Source organism: Eumetopias jubatus, unplaced genomic scaffold, assembly GCF_037043125.1.
Source record: "Eumetopias jubatus isolate StellerSeaLion01/CBP00866 unplaced genomic scaffold, mEumJub1_p1.0 scaffold_11, whole genome shotgun sequence".
Taxonomy (NCBI): domain Eukaryota; kingdom Metazoa; phylum Chordata; class Mammalia; order Carnivora; family Otariidae; genus Eumetopias; species Eumetopias jubatus.
The window spans coordinates 91,186,142-91,207,994 of record NW_028274817.1 but is presented as its reverse complement, the minus strand read 5'-3'; the positions used below and the strand labels follow the sequence as shown (position 1 = coordinate 91,207,994).

Sequence of the window (21,853 nt, the reverse complement as noted above, 5' to 3'; positions counted from 1 at the left end):
CGCTGTCAATTTATGGGGGGCTTCTGATGGACTATTGTCACTGGTTTCTCTTGAGACCAAGATCAATGGGGAGAAGTGAGTGTGAAGAAGAGGGCAAAGGCAGAGCATTCAGGAGGAAGTGTGGAGGTATGGGGAGGGGCCTGTGTGTCCCGGTTCTCCAGGGACCCCTCCTGGGCGCTCGGTGACCTGTGCTGTTTCCCCTCAGGTAGGGATTCCACAGCTGGGTGGTTCTAAGCCACCAGGTGCATGAAAGGCCACGGGATGCTGGTCCTGCTGCTGCATGGTGAGTTCCAAGGCCTGTTCCTTCTGACCCCCAGCAGACAGCTGCCAGTGGGGGCGGGGTTGGGGAGCCCATAGAAGATTCTAGAAGATGCATGTAACCGCAGGGCTTTTACCCAAGGAGCTTGATCTTCAAGTGGCTTCCATGAAAGCCGTACATGGACACCAGTTATGATTAGGTTTCACTGAACTGTGATCATGGGGAGGGAATGGAGAATGAGATAAAACAGAACAGGTAGTGGGTCTGGTTGGTTGGTTGGTTTGTTGAAAAACAGAATTCCTGAGCCAAATATGTGAAATAACCTTTTGGCAATTTTCTTATTCTAATTTCAGATATGAATTAATTTTCTTTTTTTTAATTAAAAAAAAGATTTTATTTATTTGAGAGAGTGAGAGACAGCGAGAGAGGGAACACAAGTAGGGGGAGTGGGAGAGGGAGAAGCAGGCTTCCCGCCGAGCAGGGAGCCTGATGCCGGGCTCAATCCCAGGACCCTGGGACGATGACCTGAGCTGAAGGCAAACACCTAATGACTGAGCCACCCAGGCGCCCCGTCATTTTCTTATTCTGATTTCAGATACGAATTCAATGGTGTAATCACCAAAAACTACAGTGGTCATATTACTTTAAGCTCATTTAGTTAAAAAAAAAAAAAATCCCTTAAACCTTCTTCCTAAAGGGAGGGAAAAAAAAATGAAAATATCACGTTGGAATTGAGTCATTATGGATGTTGAAACATTCTTCCCCAAGGTTTTTGGTCCTATTGTTACTTGGGTTTTAATATAACAAAAAGACTCATCACAGAATTTTTTTCCCACACCTCTACACCCCCACCTGCTCAAATCTGAGATTGCCCAAGGAAAAAAAAAATCCCTTGGTAAATTCTGCAGTAAAGGATTCTATACGAAGAATCTGTTTTTCTGACCCTCGGGTGAATGTAATTATTTGAGGTGATAACTGCTCAAGTGATAGATGTCTGTGTGCAGTGCTGGCAGAGAAAATTTTACCAGATAATTCTAAAATGGTAGTATTAGAATCTTCTTACCCTGGGGCACCTGGGTGGCTCAGTCGTTAAGCATCTGCCTTCAGCTCTGGTCATGATCCTGGGGTCCTGGGATCGAGCCCCGCATCGGGCTCCCTGCTCCGTGGGAAGCCTGCTTCTCCCTCTCCCACTCCCCCTGCTTGTGTTCCCTCTCTCTCTGTGTCTCTCTGTCAAATAAATAAATAAAATCTTTAAAAAAAAAAGAATCTTCTTACCCTTTATTCCACTTTTTCAAAAAGTAGACCTTGGTCTATTCAATGAATCAACAGATACACACTGTACCTTCAGTACACTCCAGGGATATTATGAGGGATATAATTGCATAGCTTTTGTCCTTGAGAGACTTGCATTCCTTTATGGGAGACCCAATAAATAAATGAGAAAACAAATTGGAACAAGGTGCAGGGAACATTATGATAAATAGGACATGACTTTCTACCTCGAGGAGCCTCCAAAGGACAGAGTTTGACATATAATTATGAACAACCAGCTCCTTGCCATTTCTCCTACCTAGAAAGGACAGGAAGTTTGATTGACTCGTTGGGACAGAATGTTTGCTTCTCTGAGCCAATATGATTTTAAATGTGTACCCAAAGCTCTCCCATTCCTGACAGAATGCAGACAGTATTCATAGCCTGCGCACGGCAAACCGGGAACTGTTCTTGCTGCTGCAGAAACCCGAAATACATCCAGACTTCTTGTGACAAGTTGGAGAGCTTAGCGGTGACATCATTTGCTAACAATAGATGCACTTAAAATTAATGACCGTCTCCACATCCCCTGGCGCTTTAATTTAAAACACACTCAGCAGCACAGACAATATTACTCTGACTACAAGTCACAGGATTATGAACGACATGTTCCCAAGAAGCCAGCAGGGATAGGGTTCTACCTCCTTAGCTAGAGAAAAAAAGAATGATTAAATGAGCCTGACAAGACAAGGTCGTGGGGGACTCAGAAGTGGCTCACAGCAGGGCAAATCTGGGACAAAACTGGAACAGAAAATCTCTGGACAGGAGGAGGGTTCACCGGAAGTGCCTCTCCTCTCCCCTCCACTATGACAGTCCCTTCGGGGTCTTCCTGCTGTCCACAGCATAATATCCCAATTCCTTGCTTTACAGGGTTCTTCACCCAGGGCTTGCTGTAAACCACAAGTCTTTAACGAGGGCCAGGGTTTCAGTTTTATTCACCTTGCTGTCTCTAGAGTCTAAGACATTGTAGGTGCCTATAAGGATTTGTTGAATGGGTGAAGCCGCCCAGATTAGAACCATTACAGTATCTGATAGAGGTCTTGCATCTAAAAAATCTGTAGATAGGGGCGCCTGGGTGGCTCAGTCGTTAAGCGTCTGCCTTCGGCTCAGGTCATGATCTCAGGGTCCTGGGATCGAGCCCCGCATTGGGCCCCTTGCTCGGCGGGAAACCTGCTTCTCCCTCTCCCACTCCCCCTGCTTGTGTTCCCTCTCTCGCTGTGTCTCTCTCTGTCAAATAAATAAATAAAATCTTTAAAAAAAAATAAAAAATCTGTAGATAGTTCAAAAACTCTTCAAACTCAATAATAAGATAACCCATTAATTTTTTTTTTATTGAGTAACCTCTATGCCCAATGTGGGGCTCGAATTCATGACCCCAAAATCAAGAGTCACATGCTCTACCAACTGAGCCAGCCAGGTGCCCCTAAGACAACCCATCTTTAAAATATGGGCAACACGTTTTGAATAGCTATTTCATCCAAGAAGATATACAAATGACTAATAAGCACATGAAAAGATGCTCTACCTCATTAGTCATCAGGGAGATGCAAATCAAACCCACAAGGAGATACCACTTCACACCTAGGGTGGCTAGGGTTAAAAAGACGATAGCATGTGTTGGTGTGGATGTGGAGCAATTGAGATGGATACTTACCATCTGACCCAGCAATTCCTCTCCTAGGTAAATGCCGAATGAAAACATATGTCCACATAGGACTTGCCCACAAACCCTTCCATCAGCTTTAGTCACAATAGGTGAAAACTGGAAACAATCCAAATGCCCATCCATAGGTGACTGAACATGCAAATGGAGGTACATTCATACAGTGGAATACTGCTCAGCAATAAAAATGAACAACTGGGGCCCATGGGTGGCTCAGTTGGTTGAGCGTTTGACTCTTGGTTTGGGCTCAGGTCATGATCTCAGGGTCATGAGATTGAGCCTTGAGTCTGGCTCTGAGCTCAGAGAGGAGTCTGCAAAGGTTTCTCTCTCCCTCTCCTTCTGCCCCTCCCTGCGATCTCTTTCTTTCTTTCTCTCTCAAATAAATAAATCTTTAAAAAATGAACGAACAGCTGACATTCAGACAACATAGATGCATCTCACAAACATCATGTTGACTGAAAGAACCATTTGATTCTGTTTATATGGAGTTCTAAAACAGGGAAAATGAATCTCTAGTTCAGAAAGCATATCAGTGGTTGTCTGGAGCTGCGGATGTGGAGGGGACTGCTGTCAAAGGGACCCGAGGAAACTTGCTGGATGGTAGGAATGTTCTAAATCATTTTTAGGGTGGTGCTTACATGGGTGTGTTGCATTTGTTATACACTTAAAATGGGTACATTTTATTGTAGGTAAATTATACCTCAATCAACTTGACTTAAAAGAGAAAAGGAAGTCTGTAGGGAGAGAGCACCTGCACCCCAAGGAGGACAAATCCTTTATTAACGAGACTCAGGCGCTGTGGAGTGTAGGGCAGTATGTGTGCGTGAATCATTGACATCATTGCATAGATAAGTAGCTCGTTCACTTTTTTTTTTTTAAAGATTTTATTCATTTATTTGTCAGGGAGAGAGTGAGCACAAGCAAGGGGAGCGGCAGGCAGAGGGAGAAGCAGACTCCCCACTGAGCAGAAAGCCCGATGCGGGACTCGATCCCGGGACCCTGGGACCACGACCCGAGCCGAAGGCAGACGATTAACCGACTGAGCCACGCAGGTGTCCCAGTAGCTCGTTCGCTTTGATTGCAGAGTAGTACTCATTGTATGGGGGCTACTGGTTTGTTCACCATTCATCCCCCTATTGTTGAGCATTTGTTTCAGTTTGGGGAGATTATCAATATTTAGGCCCAGTGGCCTTCCTGGGGCCTTGTGTTCTACTCCTCGGATGGGACAGCTCTCCACCCTAAGATCCACAGGGCCAGTGAGGCGGTCAGCGGACCACCCTTCCTGAGACACACCAGTTTCTCCATCCCCCATGACTCGCATTAATCAGCAAAGCTGAGGGGTGAATCCACCATCCTCTCTTTCTTTACTGTCACAAAAGGTAGCCTTTGTGGTGTGAGGAGGAAGTTCCGGGATTATCGTGAGGTCAGAGGCCATGCGATGGTCTCTCCCACTGCCTCTCCATTGCCCCCCCACTCATTTCGTTTTGAAAATCCAGCACTGGGTCTTGGCCTGAGGAGCAACTGGGATAGCATTTGCTGGGAGTGGGAGTAGAATGACTTCCAGAGCCAAAGTGGCTGAATAGATTCTGCTGAAAGCAGAAAATTGACCATATTTTCCCTTGCTATTTTGGTTTCGTGAGGCACAAGTTCTTTGAAAACAATGAGGATAAAGAAACACTTCAAACTCAGCCTGTGGTTGGAAAGTCCATGAGTAACTGTTCTCCTTAGCAGACCTCAAGGGGGAAAAGCACATATCTGAAAAGCGGAGGACCTATGAAGGAGAAATTCCTCAACTGGTCTGCATTAAGACATCATTCTGTGGGGCATCTGAGCCCAGCCTTCCATGCCTCCCTGCAGCGTGGAGGCTGGCCAGCACATCAGACCAGAAAACAAAAGCAGGGACCCATTTCTGGTATTTGCCCAGATTCAGGACACCTTGTAACATTCATTATTATTTTATTTTATCGAAGTAAAATTCATGCAACATAAAATTAACCATGAACCATTTTTTTTTTAAGAGAGAGAAAGTGTGCCTGTGTGCGTGGTGGGGGGAGAGGCAGAGAGAGAGGGAGAGAGAGAATCTTAAGCAGACTCCACACCCAGCATGGAGCCCGACGTGGGGGCTGGATCTTACAACCCTGAGATCATGACCTGAGCCGAAATCAAGGAATCAAGAGTTGGACGCTTAACCGACTGAGCCACCCAGGCGCCCCAGTCATGAGCCATTTTAAATTCTTTCTTTATTTTTTTTTATTTTTTAAAGTAGGCTCCACACTTAGCGTGGAGCCCAGTGCAGGGCTTGAACTCATGACCATGAGATCAAGACCTGAACTGAGATCAAGAGTTGGACGCTTAACTGACTGAGCCACCCAGGTGCCCCAAACCATGAACCATTTTAAAGTGTATGGTTTGGCAGCATTTAGCACATTCACAATGTTGTGCAACCATCACCTCTATTTCCAAGACATTTTCATCACCCTGAAAGGAGACCCTGTACCCATTAGGCAGTCACTCCCCATTATTACTACACCCAGCCCCTGGCATTCACTAATCTGCTAGGATTTGCCTATTCTGGGTATTTCATGTAGATGGAATCATACAGTGTGTAGTCTCTGTGTCTGGCTGCTTTCACCTAGCATAATGTATTTTTTGTTTTTGTTTTTTAAAGATTATTTATTTGAGAGAGAGAGAACACCGGGGGAAGGGGCGGAGGGAGAGGGAGAGAATATCAAGCAGACTCCACGCTGAGCTCGGAGGGCGACGTGGGGCTCGATCTCATGACCCTGAGATCACGACCTGAGCCCAGTCGGATGCTTAACCGACTGTGCCACCCAGGCACCCCTAGCATAATGTTTTTGAGGTTCATCCACATTGTAGTGTGTATCACTACTTCATTCCTTTTTATGGCAGAATAATATTTCACAGTGTGGACAGACCACATTTTGTTTATCCATTCATCTGTCAATGGACATTTGTTTCCCTCTTTGGGGAATTTTTTCCCTCTTTTGTGAATAATGCTGCTATGAACAATCATGCACAAGTATTTATTAAAACACCTGCTTTCATATCCTTTGGGTATATACCTAGGAGTGGAATTGCTGGGGCATATCGTAATTCTAGGTTACACCTTGTAACATTTTATACCGCATGGATAAATCCCATTTTTATAAAGTTTGTCCACCTAGACCCTTGGTTTTTGACTTGGGCAGTGTATTGGGATCATCCGCGGAGCACAGTGCTTGGTTCCACCCCTGAAGATTCCGATTTAATTGGTATGGTGTCTGGCCCGAGCATTGTGAGTGGCTGGAAAGCTCCTCAGGTCATTCTAATGTGCAGCCCAGGTAGAGAACCATTGTAGACTCTTCCTTGTAGTCTATTTGTAATAACTTCACTATTCTCATACTTGGTGTCTTGCTTTCCACTTTGGGGCAGATCTCCACATGGTCCTTGAAGTACTAGTCTCTTGGTGAGATTTAATCCTGTGACAACAGTGCCTCATGGAGCCTGCTAATAGCTTTAGCCCATGCTTTCACAGCTGTTTCGAGCTTTACAACTCATCCGTTCCTCATAATGGTCTGCCTGTTACAGAGGAGGAAACTGAGATTCAGAAAGCTTGGCTGAGGTTAAAGCAAAACAAAAAGCCCAAAAAAGCAGTATGAGAAGGCAGGGATGAAAGGCAGTGTCATCAGAGTTTATGAGAGAACTGGAGAGGACGTGCCCTCAGGATGAGTGTTTCCAGACTGAATGCTCTGGAAAGCCCCACATGTGTGTCCCGCCCGAGCTGTGACAGAGAGGCTGGCTGAGCAGAGCCCAGTCCTGAGCCTAGGCCAGTTTGGCTGAATTTCCCATCTTCCTCTCTCCAACATCAGGCTGGGAATAAAAGCACTGAAACCTTTTCAGATTTCCACACAGATCCTTCTCAAAAATACTGGTGTGTGAACAGAAATTGCTAAGCAACTGCCAGGGAGTTTAACCTTCACTTCTCACAAACTGTGATCTTTATTTTAATTTGGTAAATGTTTTTCTGGCCAAAGTATCCCATGGAACTGGGCCCTGGACAGCCGAGGAGATTTGTTTTTGGAATAATCACTGCTTACGACAGGAGAGGGCCCTTTTCATTTGCATTTGGAAAAATCAGGGAGGGACTAAGCAAATTTTGATTCCATATTCTATATGTTGTGGCAGTGAATAACAAGGAGCTTCCTTTTGCTTGAGGGGCACTGCCTGGTCCTGAATTTGAGTAGCTTTCTCTTTTAAGGTGGGGAGTTCACGAGGTTCTTTGGGGGAAAGGGGAAGGGGCCAGAAGGAGGAGATGGTACGAGAGAGATTAAGGGGACCTGTTCTTCTTCTGATGGTGTTTTGGACTCTTGCTGCAAACCACAGTGCCTGCTTAAGGTACCGTTGAAGCCAAGAAAGGGTTTGTTCAGGGATGTGAGGTGTTCTCAGTCTTCCTGGTTGGAGGCCCACTGCCCAGAGCAATGCCTAAACCAGGGAGCGGGGCAGCTCCAGCAAAGGCTCTGAGACCACCACCGCTGGTGGACCCACCTGGCAGATCATGGGCATCATGCTGGGTGCTGGGTGCCAGAAATTCCACTCCGGGAGCCTGAAATCCAGATGCCTCTGCCATCATCCTGGCCAGAAAATGGTTTCTGCCTGGCACTTACTTCTGAATCCAAGTGTCCCTGGGGGTGTCTGATCAACAAAGCTAGGTCATGTGTCTGGACCCTAACTGCAAGGGATTTTGGGAAAGAGAATTCCTGGCTTCTAATTTGAGGAGGCAGGACTTACAATGTAGAAAATTTCCTAAATGTAGAAAGAGTACTTAAAAGGTGCTGGGTAGCCAGAAAAGGTATCAAACGTCCACTACTATCAGAGATGGTTTGGTCGCAAGGAACAGAAATCCACTTGTCCACGCAGATGGTTTGAGTGGGTTTGTAAAATGGAAATGGGGAAATGCCATAGAGACAGCTATAGCCGGGCCTTCTGGGAACTAGAGAGCTGGCTAGCAACTTCCCACTCTTTCTGATCTCCATCTCGGTGATTCTCACGTTGGGTTTTGTCTTTCCTCATCTTGCCTTTGAGTCCTGCTCCCTTACAACTCTGACATGCACGTGGCTCTGGTACAGACCCTAGTCCCAGTGCTGTACTGAATGATGCTCACATGATCTCACTGCCCATTCCATGTTCACGGCCGGTGGGTCGTGTTGAATGAATCTGATTGGCTCTGCTTAGGTCAAATGTTTATCTGCAGTCCAAACAGCTGTGTCTGGGAGGAGGCGGCAGAGACTCATGGTGCTCCGACTGGGGTATTTTTTCTTAGAGGTGGTGGTTGGCAACAGCTGCTGCCTGGCCGTGGAAAATGAGAGCCGGAAGGGCCCCCAAAGGGCAGGAAGTGCAGGCCCTTCAGTTTACAGTTAAAGAGAGGGAAGCTCAGAGAGGCTAGGTGTGTCGGCTGGAGGAGAGTACAGCATAATGGAAAGACAGAAACCAAAGGTTGATGTCATTTAACCACCTTGAACCTCAGTTTCCTCCTTCATGAGAGGAAGAGAATAATACTTACCTTGCAGATTGTTGTATGAAATGAAAAAAGGTAGCAAGCTTAGCTTTGAGCAAACACTAATTAAAAAGAAACCCATAAAATTTGATTAATTTGAACTGCATGATACATGCTCCTATCACCCAGATAACATTCCTAAACTATGTGTTATAGATATTTGCTGTCTTTTGAGATGGAGTTCATCTGCAGGCTTTATTCTGTTGAGCTCCCAGAGCCACCGCCAACAGCTGTTCTGGGACTGCATAGAAGTATAATCCTATAGTATGTACTCTTTTGTGTCAAATTTCTTTGGCTCAACATAATGTTTTTGTTGTTTGTATCCATAGTTTGTTCCCTTTTATTTCTGTACTGTTGGGTAATTCCCAGTTTTTATCTATTATGAATAAGCCACTATAAGCATTCTTGTACAGTCTTTATGTGGACCTTTCTTTTATTTCTCTTGGGTAAATACTTAGGAGTGGAATTGCTGAGTCATAGGGTAGGCATATGTTTAGCTTTAATAGATACTGCCAAAGTTTTGCAAAGTTACTGAACTATTTTCCACTCCCACCAACCATGTAAGAGAATCCAGTTGGTCTACATCTTCGCCAACATTTGGGGTTGTCAGTCTTTTGAATTGTTACCATTCTAATGGGTGTATAGGGAAATCTCATTGTCGTTTTAATTGGCACTTCCCTAATGGCTGACGATGGTGAACACCTTTTCATGTGCTTAATGGCTACTTAATATATTCTGTCGTGAAGTGTTCAAGTCTTTTACCCATTTTTTAAAAAAGATTTTATTTATTTATTTGACAGAGAGAGACACAGTGAGAGAGGGAACACAAGCAGGGGGAGTGGGAGAGGGAGAAGCAGGCTTCCCGCCGAGCAGGGAGCCCGATGCGGGGCTTGATCCCAGGACCCTGGGATCATGACCTGAGCTGAAGGTAGACGCTTAACGACTGAGCCACCCAGGCGCCCCTCTTTTACCCATTTTTATTTATTTGTTTATTTTATTTTATTATTTTATTTATATTTATTTAGTTGTCTTTTCATTATTCATTTGTAGTTGTTTTTATATTCTGTATACAAGTCACATACACGTATGATGTATATCTTCCTTACTTTACTTAATATCTTTTTTTTAAAAAACAGCTTTATTGGGGCACCTGGGTAGTGCAGTTGGTTAAGGGTCTGACTCTTGGTTTCAGCCCAGGTTGTGATCTCAGGGTCGTGAGATCGAGCACCCCTGTCGGGCTCCATTGTGAGGCTTCACGTGGGGCTCTGTGATGGGCTCAGCACTCAGCGTGGAGTCTGCTTAAATTTCTCTCTCCCTCTGCCCTCCTCCCCATGCTTGCTCATGCTCTCTCGTGCTCTCTCTCAAACAAATAATCTTAAAAAAAAGAACTTCATTGAAATATAAAATTGACATTTAACAAACAACATATTTGAAGTGTACCCTTGTGAAACCATCAGCACAATCAAGATAAATCCATTACCTCCAAGATTCATGCCCCTGTATAATCCCTCCTTCCTGTCCCTCCCTGCTTCCCCACCCATCGGTGGGCTACCACTGATTTTTCTGTTACTACAGAAAAATAATTTATGTAAGTGGGATCAGATACTATGTATCTTTTTTTGTTGGGCTTCTTTCACTCAGCAGAATTATCTTGAGATTCGTCCATTTCTTTTTATCACCCAGTAGTATTCCACTGTGTAGATACATGATAATTTACCTGTTCAGACTTGGTGGGTGTTTATGTTGTTTCCAGTTCTGGGTTATGAATAAATCTGCTGTGAACAGTCATGCCCAAGTCTTTTGTATGGACATATGCTTTTATTTCCCCAGGAGTAGAATGCGGGCATCATAAGGTAGGCGTATGTTTAACTTTTAAAGAAACTGCCACATTGTTTCCAGTGTGGTTGTACCATTTTACACTCCCACCAACCCTGTAAGAGGGTCCCAGTTATTCCGTATGTTCTCCAACACTTGGTATGTCAGTCTTTATAATTTTAGTCATTCTAATAGGATGCAATTCCTAATTGGCATTTCCCTAACAACGAATGATGTTGACCATATTTTTATATGTTTATTTGCCTTCTGTGTATCTTTTTTTGGTCCAGTGTTTCTTCACATATTTTGCCCATTTATTAATTAGGTTGTCTGGTTTCTTATCACTGAGTTTTGAGAGTTCTTTATATATTTTGGATACAAGTCTTTTATGAGATATATACAGAGAAAATAAACAGCTATTTTCTCCCAGTCTGTGGCCTGTCTTCATTCTCTCTTAAAAAAAAAAAAAATTTATTTATTTTAGAGAGAGAGCATGCACCCGCTGGAGCTAGTGAGGGGAGGGGCAGAGGGAGAATCCTAAAGCAGGATTCTCTGAGTGTGGAGCCCAGTGTGGGGCTCAATGCGGGGCTCAACTCGGGGCTTGATCCCAGGACCTGAACCGAAATCCTGAGATCCTGACCTGAGCCGAAATCAAGAGTCGGATGCTTAACTGACTGAGCCACCCAGGCACCCCTCTTTTCATTCTCTTAACAGTGTCTTTCAAAGAGCAGACTTTTTTTATTTTGATAAAGTCCAAGTTATTACTTTCTTCTTTTATGGTTTTTTTTTTCTTTTTTAAAGATTTTATTTATTTATTTGAGAGAGAGAGAATGAGAGATAGCATGAGAGGGAAGAGGTTCAGAGGGAGAAGCAGACTCCCTGCTGAGCAGGGAGCCCGATGTGGGACTCGATCCCGGGACTCCAGGATCATGACCTGAGCCGAAGGCAGTCGCTTAACCAACTGAGCCACCCAGGCGCCTTTTTTTTTTCTTTTTGGTTCTAAGAAGACCTAGCTTACCACTAGGTCACAAAAGATATTCTCTTATATTGTCTTCAAGAAGCTTTATAGTTTTAGCTTTTACATTTAGGTCTGTGGTCCACCTAAAATGAGTTTTTTTTTGTATAGTGTGAGATGGGGGTCAAGATTCTTTTTTTTTTATTTTCTAGGGATTGCAATATGCATCTTTAATTTATCATGGTCTGTCTTGAATTAATCTTTTTTTTTAAAGATTTATTTATTTATTTGAGAGAGCGAGAATAAGAGAGAGAGAGTACATGAGAGTGGGGAGGGTCAGAGGGAGAAGCAGGCTCTTTGCTGAGCAGGGAGCCCGATGCGGGACTCGATCCCTGGACTCTGGGATCATGACCTGAGCCGAAGGCAGTCGCTTAACCACCTGAGCCACCCAGGCGCCCTGCCTTGAATTAATCTTATACTGCTTCATGTATAATGTAGGATCCTTGTAAGAGTACAATTCAGTTTTACCTCCCTTCTTATCCTTTATGCTTTTGTTGTCATATTTGTCATTTACATATGTTAAAACCTCCCCAGTACATTGTTATTTTGGCTTTAAACAGTCACTTATCTGTTAAGCAATTAAAGTGAGAAAAAAGTAGTCTTTTTGTGACATTATTGGCCATTTCCATTGATCTTCATTCCTTTCCATAGACCTGATTTTCCTCTAGTTATCGTTTTCCTTCAGGCTAAAGAATGTCTTCATTTCTTGTTGTGTGGAAGATCTGCTAGGGATGAATTTTCACAGATTTTGTTACCCTGAAAGTATCTCTATTTTACTTCATTTCTGAAGATATTTTTATTGGATATAGAATTCTAGGTTGCCAGATTTGCTTTTTTCCCAGCACTTAATTTTTTAATTTTTATTTACATAATCTCCATACCCAGTGTGGGGCTTAAACTCACAACCCTGAGATCAAGAGTCCCATGCTCCACTGACTGAGCCAGCCAGGTGCCCCTTTTCCAGCATTTTATTTATTTATTTAAAAATTTTTTTATTGTTATGTTAATCACCATATATTACATCATTTGTTTTTGATGTAGTGTTCCATGATTCATTGTTTGTGCATAATACCCAGTACTCCATGCAGAATGTGCCCTCTTTAATACCCATCACCAGGCTAACACATCCCCCACCCTCCTCCCCTCTAGAACCCTCAGTTTGTTTTTCAGAGTCCATCATCTCGCATGGTTCGTCTCCCCCTCTGACTTACTCTTCATTCTTCCTCACCTGCTATCTTCTTCTTTTTCTTTTTTCTTAAAATATGTTGCGTTATTTGTTTCAGAAGTACAGATCTGTGATTCAACAGTCTTGCACAATTCACAGCGCTCACCATAGCACATACCCTCCCCAATGTCTATCACCCAGCCACCCCATCCCTCCCACCCCCATTTTATTTATTTTTTTAAAAGATTTTATTTATTTGAGAGAGAGAGAGAGAGAGAGAGAGTGGGGGAAAGAGCAGAGGGAGAGGGACAAGCAGACTCCACGCTGAGCACGGAGCCCCAGTTGGGGCTCGGTCTCAGGACCCTGAGATCATGACCTGAGCTGAAATCAAGAATTGGACGCTTAACTGACTGAGCCAGCCAGGCACCCCTTTTCCAGCACTTTAAAAGATACAATTCCAGGGGGCACCTGGCTGCTCAGTTGGTAGAGCATGGGACTCATGATCCCGGGGTTGTGAGTTCGAGCCCCACATTGGGCATAGAGTTTACTTAAAAAATTTTTTTAAAAGATTTATTGTTTTACAGCCTCTGTGGTTTCTGATAAGCAGTTAGTCATCATCTTTATTGTTGTGTACTCTATATAGTCTTTTTTCTTTGGAGGCTTTAAGGAATTTTCTGTCTTTGGTTTTCAGCAGTTTGACTATGATGTGTCTGGAAGTATATGTGTGTGTGTGTGTGTGTGTGTGTGTGTGTGTGTGTGTGTGTGTGTGTGTGTGTGTGTGTGATGTTAGTTGGAGTTTGCTGGGCTTCTTGGTTTTAATCAAATTTTAGAAATTGTCTTCAATTATTTTTCTGCTGTATTCTCTCTTCTGTTCTCTGCGATTCCAAATACATGCATGTTAGTCCAATTGCCTGACATTATCCCACAGGTCACTGAAGTTCCAATCATATTTTTTCCAGTCCTTTTTTTCCTCTGTGCTTCTGTAATCTCTATTGACCTCTCTTCATGAAATCTTTTCTTCTGATGTGTCGAATCTGTTTTTCTTATTCAATGATTTTTTTTTTTTTAATTTCAAATACTGTGGGGCGACTGGGTGACTCAGTTGGTTGGATGTCCAACTGGTGATTTTGGCTCAGGTCGTGATCTCAGGGTCGTGGGATTGAGCCCTCCATCGGGCTCTGTGCTCTGCTGGGAGTCTGCTTGAGGATTCTTTCTTTCTCTTTCTCTCCCCTTCCCCACCATGCTCTCTCTCTAAAATAAATAAATCTTTAAAAAAATAAAATTTCAAATATTGTATTATTTCAGTACTAAGATTTCCATTGGGTTCATTTTTAGTTTCCATATCTCTTCTAAAATTCAAATTCTCCATGTCTTCACCCATTATATCCATCTTTTCCTGTAAATTCCTTAACATATTTATAATTAATCCTTGTTTGGTAATTCCAACCTCTGGGCAGTCTTTGGGTCTGCCTCTAACGTTAACTACTTTTTTTTTTTCCTTTCGGTAAGTGTCATGTTTTACTATTTCTTCACGTATCTAGTATTATTTGTATACAAGATATCATAGATAGTAGTTATAAGGAATTCTAGAGTCTATATCTTCCTTTGAAGAGTACTGAATTTTGTATGGCATTCACTTAAATTACTGGCAGGTCACCTTGATACTGAGGAGGCTTAGTTTTAGGCTTTGTTAGGGTAGGCCTAGTTCAGTTTTTGCCCTTTGTCCTGGGAAATGGTCTTCACTCCTAAGGTGTGGCCCTCTGGGGTTTCAGTGGAAAGCCTGAGGTATTTTATAAGCCCTTCTAACTTGGTGGACCTTGAACTCTTAATCTGTCTCCCATTACTGGGAAATTGTTGAAATCTTTGGTTAGCTCTTTTGGCCTTCAGTTCTTGGCTCCTTGGAGTCACCCCACATATATGCACTTTGGGACTCAAACAAGGATCTAAGGGGAGTTGTATGCCAATTTTCCATGTTTTCCCTCTTCAATTTCCAGCCACTGTGGCCGCTATAATACTGTGACTTCTAACATGTCAGCCTGGTAAGACTCTTGCTTTCTCCTTGAGCTCTACTCCCTACCTGCAGCATGGACTTGAAAATGCCCTAAGAGGAAAAGCCAGTTTTCATTTTAATTTTTATGATTTATTATTTTTTTTAAATTCCAGTATAGTTAACACACAGTGTTATTCAGGTATAAGAGGAAAAGTCAGATAAATGTGTCATGACCTAGTTTGCCTCTCTTCTTTTATTTATTTATTTATTAAGATTTTATTTATTTATTTATTTGAGAGAGTGAGAATGAGAGCACATGAGAGGGGGGAGGGTCAGAGGGAGAAGCAGACTCCCCGCTGAGCAGGGAGCCTGATGTGGGACTCGATCCCGGGACTCCAGGATCATGACCTGAGCCGAAGGCAGTCGCCTAACCAACTGAGCCACCCAGGCGCCCCTCTCTTCTTTTTTTTTAAATTTTTTTAGAGAGGGAAGGAGGGGGAGGGGCAGAGGGAGAAGGAGATTGAGAATCTTAAGCAGACGCCACGCCCAGTGCAGAGCCCGACCTGGGGGTTTGGTCTCACGACCCTGAGATCATGACTGAGCCGAAATGAAGAAATCAAGAGTTGGACGTTTAACCACCTGAGCCACGAGGTGCCTCAGCCTCTCTTCTTTTAAGGGTTGTATCTACTCTGGTTGCCTGTTTAGGCTGCTGTCCAGTGCCTTCAAACGGTTTTTCTTTAAATATTTTTTCAGAGTTTACACTAGCTATCAGCAGGAATGTTAGTCTGATACGAGCTACTCTGCCATTATTGTAGGTAGAACTCATCCAAATATGTTATTTTTTTTTAAAATTTTGTTTTAGTGCCCTGCTTTTTTGAATCATTAGCCATATACTTAGTCTTCATATTGGGTAAACCAGTACTGGATTTTGGTTGTCTGTTCTGAGAATTTACTTGATTTAATTTAAGTTTCACTAAGTAATCCAGTAAATTAGTAATTCCTAATGGCTCTTAAAGTGTCAGAGGTTGAAAACAGGTCGCTAATAGTGACAACATCTTGAGTGTTTAAAGTTTAAAATAAATCTTAATCTATTTTCTGAAATAGGGAATAGATTCACATGGTTCAACGTTTAAAAGATAAAAAGGATACACAATAAAAAGTTTCACTCCCATCCCTGTTGCAAGTGTTAGAAAAATTGGCAGCTCCATTTTATTAACTAATCCTAGGAATTTCTTGACAAAGCCAAGAGTTTTTTTTTTTTTTTTTTTGGTTTTGTTTTGTTTTTAATAAATGACATCCTCCAGGAGGAATCATTACAGAAAAAGGCATCAATTCCATTTAATTCTGCAAACATTTAGTGTGCCCGGAACAATGTTAGCTATTGTGGACTAGAAACATGAGTCATACGGTTGAGAGTGCACTTCTCTTAATTAAAAAGAAGAGAGTAGAATGAAGGACTATTTGTAAGGAAATCTGATGCCTTCTACTTGACCCAGTTGGAAGAGTTGTGACAGAAAAAGGTCCCACCCCTGTCCCGCTGACGCCTGGAGTTAAGGTTATATTCTTGGCTCTGTCTCTCTAAAAGGGTGTCTCTCTAGCCCAACTGCTGCCCTGTTTACAGTCAAGCTCAGCACAGGGTCCAAGAACCTTGCTGGAAGTTTGGCATCTAGTTCACAGTTCTTAGGGAGAGGTTAGAGCTAAGTCAAGCCTCTGTAACATCAGAATGTTTAACTACAGTTAAGCTACAGTTTATAACAGAAGGGTTGCTCAAAGGGCTGAGGGTTCTCCAGCCAAGTCTGAAATAGCTGAACCCCTTCCTAGCAGCTGAAAAAACACGGAGTGTCCACAACAAATGTACCGAAGACACTGGAAGCTGAACAAAGCCACGGAGGCAGAAGCAAGCATATTCTGCACACTCCTTGTGTGGCCACGCCTTCAGGTTCCTACAAGGGCTCCAAGGCAGGGTGATGTGTACACAGTGGGAGGGACTGAATGGTAGGTCAGGCTGTTTGCTAGGAATTTGGGAGTACTGCTGAGGAGGGCTAGATATTATGAGTATCATGGTCAGGTTTACCTCTGGGTACCTTTGTTCTTCTACAGGAATTTCAGATCGAGCGCACTCCACCTGCGAGCTGCTCCTGGCCAGAAAATAAAACTTGTGGGCATCTTTCATGCTGCCTTTTCCCTTGGAACTCAAGATAGGGCTTGGGACCTCTGGCTACCATTCTGTTTTGCTTCAGGTGGCAGGCCTCCTGGAAGGCTTTTGAAGTCTTTATCTGATTCTCCATTCATATGCTCAGAACAAAATTAATTTATAAGCACCATTCTTTCCTGTGATTATGTGTAAAAGTCTATAGAGAGCAAGGGCTGGTGAATGAAAATTAACTCCACAGTGTCCACAGTTATTTTTTTGAGATGTGTAAGAAGGTCATTGTTAATTTAGAATGCTGTCCTTATGGCTTAAATGTAGTGTTAAAAAAAAAAAGACTGAGGGTTTTCTTTCTTGCCCAACCTCCTGTTTCCTAATTCACTCTTCTTCATGAGGCTTAATTTTCTCAATGCGGGGTGGGGTGGTTTTCAGAAATTGAATTCTTATAGCGGGAGGGACTAGAGAGCAGCACCAATAAACATATAATTCAAGCCACAAATGTTTAAATTTTCAAAGTAGCCCCATTAAAAATGTAGAAACAGTTGACATTAATTTTAATATTTTAGTTAATCCCGTAAATCTAAAATTCATTTCAACATGTAATCAGTATAAGAATTATTGATGAGATATATATATATATATTTTTTTGGTACTAAGTCTTTGAGACGTGGTGTGTATTTTACACTTCCAGCACATCTCAATTCGGGCTAGCCACATTTCAAATGCTCAGTAGCCACATGTAGCTAGTGACTACAGCATTGGGCAGCACAGGACTGGGGCACAGACCACGGTGATGCCCTCCAGGTCCCCCTGTGCATGCAGTGAACCCTCTAGGCTGAACTCTAGGAGAGCACCAAGTTTTGTTACAGTCAGGAGAGGGTTTAGAATTGGGTCAGATGCCAGAATCCCAGCCGGTTTTTGCTGGTGAAGATAACTGGAAAGCAAAGGGGAGGGCGGCGTGGGTGGGGAACCTGCGTGTGTAAGGTCTGGGAGCTGGAAAGAGGCCATTCGGAGGGCGCGGTTATGTAGGAGGTGTGAGAACTTGGTGGAGGGCAGAACCCTGCCACGTGGACAGGTAGGACTTTACTGGGGCGACCCTTAGGCTGATGGTTGTTTCTTTTCTGTCTTCTCTACCATCCCCCCCCGCCGCCACCTCCCAGCGGTGGTTTTCGGCCTGCCTAGGGCCTGGGCCGAGGAGGCCTGCACGCGCACCTGCCCCGCCGCCTGCGCCTGCAGCAGTACCGAGCGCGGCTGCTCCGTGCGCTGTGACCGCGCCGGCCTCCTGCGGGTGCCGGCCGAGTTTCCGTGCGAGGCGGCCTCCATCGACCTGGACCGGAACGGCCTGCGCTTCCTGGGCGAGCGGGCCTTTGGCACGCTGCCGTCGCTGCGCCGCCTGTCGCTGCGCCACAACAACCTGTCCTTCATCACGCCCGGCGCCTTCAAGGGCCTGCCGCGTCTGGCCGAGCTGCGCCTGGCGCACAACGGCGAGCTGCGCTACCTGCACGCTCGCACCTTCGCCGCACTCAGCCGCCTCCGCCGCCTCGACCTGGCGTCCTGCCGCCTCTCCACCGTGCCCGAGCGCCTCCTGGCCGAGCTGCCCGCCCTGCGCGAGCTCACCGCCTTCGACAACCTCTTCCGCCGCGTGCCCGGCGCGCTGCGCGGCCTGGCCAACCTGACGCATGCGCACCTGGAGGGCAGCCGCATCGAGGCGGTGGCCTCCAGCTCGCTGCAGGGCATGAGGCGCCTGCGCTCGCTCAGCCTGCAGGCCAACCGCGTCCGCGCCGTGCACGCAGGCGCCTTTCGCGACTGCGGCGCCCTGGAGCACCTGCTGCTCAACGACAACCTGCTGGCCGAGCTGCCCGCCGAAGCCTTTGTAGGCCTGCGCCGCCTGCGCACGCTCAACCTGGGCGGCAACGCGCTGGGCCTTGTGGCGCGCGCCTGGTTCGCCGACCTGGCCGAGCTTGAGCTGCTCTACCTGGACCGCAACAGCATCGCCTTCGTGGAGGAGGGCGCCTTCCAGAACCTCTCGGGCCTCCTCACTCTGCACCTCAATGGCAACCATCTCACTGTGCTGGCCTGGGCCGCCTTCCAGCCTGGCTTCTTCCTGGGCCGCCTTTTTCTCTTCCGCAACCCGTGGCGCTGTGACTGCCGCCTGGAGTGGCTGCGGGACTGGATGGAGAGCTCTGGGCGCGTGTCCGACGTGCCGTGCGCCGCCCCGGGCTCCGTGGCCGGCCTGGACCTCAGCCAGGTGGCCTTTGGGCGCTCTTCCGATGGCCTGTGTGTGGACCCCGAGGAGCTGAACCTCACCGCATCCAGTCCAGGCCCGTCCCCAGAGCCAGAGGCCACCACCGTGAGTAGGTTCAGCAGCCTCCTCTCCAAGCTGCTGGCCCCGAGGGCCCCAGTGGAGGAGGTGGCCAACACCACCGAGGGGCCGCTCAACGCCTCCCTGTCCGACAGCCTTCCCTCCGCTGGGGTGGTTGTCTCGGGCCACAACCCCCGGTTTCTCCTCGGCTCTGGTCTCCTGCTCAGCGCGGCCCAGCGCGTGGTGTTTGTCCTACAGGTGGACTAACTTGCCTCCCTGGAGTAGCCCAGATGGCCGTGCCCAGTGGGGGAAAGTGTAGTTAACTGGCCTCCGGGGTGTGTGTGGTGGGGGGAGAGGGGAACAGGATGGGGGCAGGTGATGAAAATTCCAGCCCAGGATGGAAAGGACAGTTTACTTTCAGAGATGGCTCTAGGAAGAGGAGAACCCTGGGCAACGCCACGCCGGGGATGGGGTGGAGGTGGGGAGAGGAATGGATTTCTGCTCATGTCACATGGGCATCAATTGGAGAAGAGAAGCCAGAGCCCTCCAGTGAGAAGATTAGGAATCGGAAGCCCTTAGGGCTACAGGGTTCTACCGCCATCCCTTGCCCCCATCTTCCAGGAAACCGAGACTGCAGTGCTTGAATTAGAGTCAAGCCAGTGGCTAAGTACTAAGAACTGTGCCAGTTTTCCTGGTGGGACAGCCCATTAAGCCCAGTCCCTTTGTTTTCTACCACAGTTGCCCTCCCTCTCACCCAGGGGCATGGGACACTAGAGTCCAGGAAGATGGACAGAACAGGAGAGAAGGGGGATGTGAGAGGAACTTAGACCCAAGGGGTTGGCAGTGGTTCCTGGGGTCTGGAATGTGTTAGGCATTGAAAACAAAGATTCATTTCACTTACTCCACAGTTATTCCCAGGGGTGGCCTTAGCCACAAAGCAACTTTAGGGCAGGGTAGAGAAAAAAAGGGGAAATGGGGTTTTCCGTGTACAAATAAGTGTGTAAAATCCTAAGATTAAAAAAAGAAGTTAGACAAGTTTCTGTACTGCAGGACTTTTTAGAGTCTTTCATATGCAAACATGCATTGTGAATCTCCAGGGAGGCCACAAAATCCTCTTAGGTTTTGTGGGAAGAGTGTCGGGAAGACAGAGATGCAGGGCAGGGAGTCTCCAGCTTGGATGATCCCATTAGGTGCAGAAATTATTATGGGCAGCACACTTTGGGGCTGACTAATGGCCAGGAGGCAAGGAGGCAGCCAGTAGCTGGGAAGGGGACCACAGAGATTTCCCAGGGTGGGAGTTGGCCAACTGTAAGCCCCCAGGCCTGAGAGCCAGAACAAAAGCTGTATGTCTACTAAAATACTTGCTCACACTCCTGTCCACACACAAGTAACAATGACGGTATTTGTCAACATGCTCGAAATCCCTAGATTTTTGTTTTTTTTTTGTGAGTAAAGCGATAGGGTTTTTTTTTTAAGTGAGGATACAGAAAAAGCTCTCATGAGTGAGAGGGTTCCCAACAGGGTTGCCCTCGAAATCTCTAGTTTTAATGTCCTGAATTCCTGTGTTTGAAGAGCTGGGTTTTCAAAGCCCACATAATTCAGGGTGCGCAAAACTGTCAGGTCTTCGTGGTGATAGTACTTCTTCTTTGTCTGTAGGTCATACTGGGTATTAGAAATGTTGCAGAAAGCACCTCTGACGGTAGGAGTGTTCGAATGGGTGGTGACCATTTGTGGTCAGTCATCTCAGTGGGTCACAACCAGCATTTAAAAAAACAAGATAGAACAGAAAAGTCACAGAGTCTTACGTGGTATTGTTTTGTGAAACTTTATTGAATTTGTATGCATTTGTTCAGATGATATGTGTATGTGTGTATCTTGTGTCTGGATCACTGCATACAATTTATATTTTATTGTGGGCTATTGTTAAGAAAGTTTGAAAGTCACTCTTCTGGAGCATGCATGATTTTTTGAAACTTTATTTTGAAAAGTCTCAAACCTACAGGAAAGTTGCGAGGATAGTAGAGTGAACACTTTGGCCATTCACCTCGGTTTTCCCGGTTGTTCACATTTTACTGCATTTGCCGTATATAGTTGGAGTTAGTTGTAAACTTCACAGCCCTTCACCCCTAAAACCACAGCATGTATTTCCTATCAGGAGCATTATCACTGATAGAATACTATTGTTGAAAATCTACTCTGTCTTGAAATTTCAGCTGTTGTCAAAATGATTTTTTAGGCAGCCATTCTTTTTCCTCTGAGTGGAAAAAAAGGTTTCTTGTGTTCCTTTGATCGCGATACTCAAAATTCCAAATCTGCCGATTGACTTTAATGTTTTAAAATGAATTCATTCTCCAAATGCCTTACTTTTCAAATGCGAGAACCAGATGAGGTCAGAAATGTTGTTTGTTCAAACCGTGTGTTGTGGCCATGGTAACTGGGTAAGGATCATGAGAATCCTGGAGACCAGATCTGCGCGCTTGGGCAACCATGGAAGTCCGTGGCAGACATGCAGCCCGTGTTACTGAGGAACAAGATGCCGCCTCGGGAGGAATGTCCTTCCTTTCATTTGGAGCTGGTTGCCGAGAGTCAGTCTCCATTCTGCTGCTCCAGTTCTGCCTGGTGGTTAGATG

The 21,853-nt window shown here is 45.3% G+C and overlaps 1 protein-coding gene across 1 annotated transcript; it reads left to right on the top strand.

Moving 5' to 3' along the window:
• Positions 1-247: 247 nt before the first annotated feature.
• Positions 248-19,490, top strand: NYX (nyctalopin). Its single transcript, XM_028113355.2, has 2 exons — positions 248-283; positions 18,082-19,490. The coding sequence occupies exons 1-2, from the start codon at positions 262-264 to the stop codon at positions 19,488-19,490; spliced, it is 1,431 nt and encodes a 476-aa protein (XP_027969156.1). The 5' UTR covers positions 248-261.
• The last annotated feature ends 2,363 nt before the right edge of the window (positions 19,491-21,853 follow it).